Source organism: Pteropus alecto, unplaced genomic scaffold (genome assembly GCF_000325575.1).
Source record: "Pteropus alecto unplaced genomic scaffold, ASM32557v1 scaffold28, whole genome shotgun sequence".
Taxonomy (NCBI): domain Eukaryota; kingdom Metazoa; phylum Chordata; class Mammalia; order Chiroptera; family Pteropodidae; genus Pteropus; species Pteropus alecto.
The window spans coordinates 3,263,215-3,268,171 of NW_006441063.1; the positions used below are offsets into that span (position 1 = coordinate 3,263,215).

Genomic DNA, 4,957 nt, shown 5'->3' on the forward strand with positions numbered 1-4,957 from the left:
TTCCTTAGCTTGTGGGAAACTAGGCTGCCCCCTCACAGGTACTACTGTGCAGCCATGTTTCCCCTACTCTGTATCTGTGTGCTTGGTTTTGGTTTTTGAGATCTAATACAGGACATCATATGAATCCTTATTTACTATTCAGAGTCAATACAGCATTCTTACCTATAGAAATGTTTGCAACCCTTTCTTGCCTGCCTATCTGTGTGTCTCATGCCAACAAATGTCTTTTTTCAATTTATGAATAGTTATTTCAAGCAGCACAGGAATGATATCATACCTCTGTGGCACTTCTTGAGTGACTTCTCTTCCTGTCTCCATCAACTCATTACCCCATCTTCTGGGTTCAGTTGTTTAATAGATTATTAATCTACTTAACTATCCTATTGTCTACCAAGATATTGTGGGATGAATTGATAACCTCGCCTTCCTTCTGCCCTGACCCTATCAGAGAGAGGCCTGGAGTAATAATTAATAATAATAATAATAATAATAATATTAAATCGAATCAGAGTTTAAGGTAGCAAAGAGAGCAACACAACATTGAGAGTGGTGTTTCTTGTATTTCAGCAAGACTCAGGTGCCAGAAGAAAACCAGGTATTCCTTCTCAGCCCAGTAATAGAATTTATGTTGGTTTTTGTAAGGAGAGCTTGTTTCAGAAGTGGCATAGGAAAAAACGGCCACTGGACAGATTACCTGTACCTGGAATTTGGGGTGCACATTAATCTTTGGTCATGGGCCTAGAATGGTGGTTCTCAAGGGGGGTAAATTTTCCCCTAGGGAATATCTGACAACATCTGGAGACATTTTTTGATTGTTACAACTTGGAAAATAAGGGGTTGCTATTGGCATCTGGTACATAGAGGCCAGGGATGCTGCTAACCATCCTTCAGTGCATAGGGCAGCCGTTCCCCCCCCCGCCCCCCCCAACAAAGTAGTATTGAGCCCCAAATGTTAATAGTGCCTAGGCTGAGAAACCCTGGCCTGGGATTTATTCCAAAACTATCACCACTGAGCATGGGAGAGCAAAAATATGCATCTGGTCAATCTCCAGGCCACATTCCCAAGATTCTAGTTTTATTGATCTGGGGTCCAGCTTGGATATGGTATTTTCATGAAACCTTCCTGTCCCCTTGTGTATGGACAGGATTGAAAACCATTCCCTGGAGTATCTGGTCTGATGGAGACCACAGATGAAGCATTTTCTTAGAGTTACTGAAGGGTTGTTCTTCACTCTTTGAGGAGATAGCAGCAATGGAAAAACCCACAGGAGATGGAGAAAAGCCCCAGAAGCACTGGAAAGGATCAGATGGACAATCAAGTTAAGAGCTTTTGTGAGAAGTGGGAAATGGGCACTCCTTCCAGATAAAAGGATTTGAAAACCTGATGGATGTTCCCAGAGCCCTTAGCCTAGCTAACAGGCCAGGCTGCTGTGGAAGGAGAAAGGAACCCCTTCACAATGAATATGGCCCCTGCCACAGCACAGGGCTCCATGAATCCAGAGGCGGCAGGATTTACGCTCCCACTTGCCCCTTCCTCCAGGCACCTTCGTGTGGGGCCCAAACTGCACAACCTAATGCATTAGTCCTGGTTGGAATTTGCCTTAACTAAGATTTCCTTAGGACAAGAAAGGAGTAAGGTTCTGCCTTATGGGATTACAAAAACACCCATTTGAGAAAGCCTCGGGGAAATCAGATCTGTCCTGCAGGCAGCCTAGAAACCCTATCCTCATGCCACAGAACAGGGTGGAGGTTCCAGGCCGGTCATGGTGTCCTTGGGGTGGTTGAGAACAGCCCAGGAAATGGGGAAATATGGTTGCAGTAAAGTACAACAGCTGGATTCCCCAGGCTGTGGGTGAGACAGAGAACTTTCTCTGACTTGTGCTCGCCCATCAGCCAACCCTGGAAGGAGACCCTCAAGCCCCATAGCAAATAGCAGTGCAGCAGGCACGCACCCAGTCCAGCCCTTGATTCATTCCTTTACAAAAGAGGAATACAAATCCTATAGTATGGACCTTAGTGCCGGCCGAACCACACACCTAAGTTCAAATCCCTGGCTCTGTCTGTTAAGCATTGGTTTCTTCTTGGATAAAATGGGCATAATGATACCGAACTTGGGCTGTGGTAGTGAGGGTTGTGGGAGAAAAAGATGCCATATACAAAACCTGACAAGCTCAGGGTGATGCAGAACAGTACAAATTTCTCCAAGTGACGGGGAGACCAAGCCCTGCATTCAGAGGAGTGTCCTTTGGCGGAGAGTGTAGAAAGAATTCAAGACACACACCAAAGTTGGAGTCAAAAGGAAAGTTTATTAGAAAAGGGATAACACTCCACAGATAGAGTATGGTCTCCTCTCAGAGGCAGAGAGTGAGTGGGACAGTGAGAGGCAGAGTAAAGACACTGAGAAGGACCCTGAGTGTTCAGGGAATTCAGTTTAGATATCATTCTTTAGTTTCCATTTCCTTTGATATGGACATACAGTGAGAAAGGAGAAGACTATTTAGCTTGAAAAGGTAAGAATATGTAGAGTGAAAAGCCTGCTGGCAGTTCTCAGCCTTTAATCCTTAGGTTCCCCATGGTTTTAGCCTTAGGGAATGACTCTTGGTTCCTGTTTTCCCTTCACACAGGTGTGGGGAATGGGTTGTTAGCAATCGCAGTAATCTTCCTGTGTTCTGCAGGTGTCCTCCGGGCCTGACTGCAGGGCTGATCAGCCCAGTGCAGTCTCTGAATGTGGCTCGATTAACATTTTGATTCTCTTGCCCCCTCCATACATTAGGGGAGGCCTACATGGTGGGCCTTACAAACTCAGAGACCAAAAGTAACCACATAGGATGGTCTGAACAGAAAAATTTCTAACTAAAAGCAGTCACGGTGGTTAGTCACATCCTAAACCTGTAGCTTCCTTGACAAAGGTCAATGTTTACCTTAAGTGAGCCTGTCTATTGTCTTTCGGCATCTAAGATAACATACCTTTGAGAGAGTAATCTCCTTTTCCAGACCCCTCAGGGCACAACCTCAGAGCACAGACCAGCAGAACCCTTCACTGTTATCCTCTTCTCCGCCCCCCCCACACCATCTCTAAGTGCTGTAAATGTTAATTATTAACTATCCTGTACCCATTAATGTGAAAGAAGTATGTGTTTCTGTTTTGCCTTTTTATCCAATTCCAGAAATTTTCCCCCTTTGCTTTCTACTGCCTCCTTAATCTACCACCAATGGATTTCATGTAACCCTCCTTATATCTCCTTCTTTTATTCTAATGTATAAAATAAGCTGCAAAACTGCTATTCTCCAGAGCATTTTCACAATTTGTTGAGATTTTGCTTCTCCCCAACTATAGTCAGTTTGGCTCAAATAAACTCATTAAAATTCTCTACAGGTTTGGATGTTTCTGACGTTGCCAGGGTCAAACCAGCGCAGGTCAACCGGTTGCAGTGGGCCACTCTGGACGCTCTTGGTTGTCCCTACTCTTTCTATGTAACTCATGCAGCTTTCTGCACAGATGTTGGGGACCGGGATCTGGGAGGCGGTTGGACCACCAGTGCGTACACTCTAGTGAAAGGGTGCGCAACTGGTGAATGGTAAACTAATTTAGGGTAATCTGGCTTGCTAGGGCATGCCCCTGGCGCGCTTTGTCCCTAAGGGCTCAGTCCCGCGTTCTGAAGAAGCGCTGGCACAAAAGAAGGGGGTGGGTGGGAGCCCCGAACGGCGCCAGCGTTGGGGGAGGCGGAGGAAGGAGGGTAGGCCCCGGGCGGGAGGGAGGGAGAGAGGCAAGAGGAGGAGTTTTCCAGCTCTGCCCGCCGCTCGCTGCGCAGCCCTCGATCTGGTGCGTCTCCTCCCGCTGGGGAAGCGCGCTGGGCGGCGGAGGGGAGCGGAGAGCCAGCGCGCTATGGGGAGCTCTGTACTGTGGTCCGCGCTGCTGTTAACCCCACTGCTGTTGCTGTTGCTGTTGCTGCGGTTCCCGTCGAGCCGAGGCTTCCCAGGTAGGGCCAGCGGGGCAGCCTCTTCAGCTGAGCACCGGGGACCCTCGGCTCGGGACAGAGGGAGGTGCAGGGGGCGCCCTTTGTTTGCGCCGAACTTGTCTTTCGCCGCCCAAGGGAGGGGCAGACGCAGAGTGGGGCTCACGTTTGGGCACCGGGAGGGGAGAGCGGGCTGTCAACTCCTCGCCGGGTGCCGAGCGTCTCGGCTCGGGGAGCCCGAGTACCCTCTGCGTCTGGGGTTCCAGGGGTCCAGACAAACCCACGTTGGCGCTGGAGGCTACTCCGAGAAGTTTGGTCGCGGGCTAGTTTCTCACCAGCCGAAGTTTTGCCTCTCACACGGTTATTCAGGTCCAGGGCCCAGCTGCCTGGCAGCTTGTCCTGGAAGGATACCCTACCCCCTCTCACACGAGGTCCCAGGCCACCGCTGAGGCTGCAGGGCACGAGTCACCGTGGAGCGACTCTTGCGGACAGCACAAGCAGGGCTTCTCCCGCTTTCCCCAACCCCCCCTGCTGGGGATTCCGAGAAAGTCTGCGCCTCTGGGAGAAAGGTGCCAGCTGAGAGTGGTGACATGTGGCATGCGCTCGGTTAGCCCCAGGGAAAGATGGCTACACACACACACGAAGCTCTGCTAGGAGAGGCTCTGCTGCCCTAGAGGGTGTGGCTTATTCTTGCTGGAGGGCGTGGTCTCTAACATATAAGAGAACCCTGGTATTAGGGCTCTCCTGGTGTTGGCCAAACTTTCTTTGGAAATGCTCTTTGAAAAGCTGCAGCTAACTTGTTCATCCGGGAGTCTTAGCAAAGAGCTTCAGGGGAGCAGGACAACATGAATGCACCTCCGAGGCTCCAGAATGGAGGAGAAATCCATGAGCGCATTTTAACTTAGTGTCATTGAGAAAGTGGTTGACATAGACTATAGGGCATGCAGATATTTGGCTTTGCGTTCAACAAAATAGACAGTGGGCAGTTTCAATCTGGGGTC

The 4,957-nt window shown here is 49.4% G+C and overlaps 1 protein-coding gene across 2 annotated transcripts in view; it reads left to right on the plus strand.

The window, feature by feature from the left end:
* Window positions 1-3,793: 3,793 nt before the first annotated feature.
* Window positions 3,794-4,957, plus strand: part of SRPX (sushi repeat containing protein X-linked) — a 74,729-nt gene continuing 73,565 nt past the window's right edge. For both annotated transcript variants that reach the window (XM_006918261.3, XM_025051344.1), the window contains exon 1: window positions 3,794-3,980. In XM_006918261.3, coding sequence (XP_006918323.1) covers window positions 3,887-3,980 — 94 coding nt within the window. In that variant the 5' untranslated portion in view covers window positions 3,794-3,886. The remainder of the gene's footprint in view (window positions 3,981-4,957) is intronic.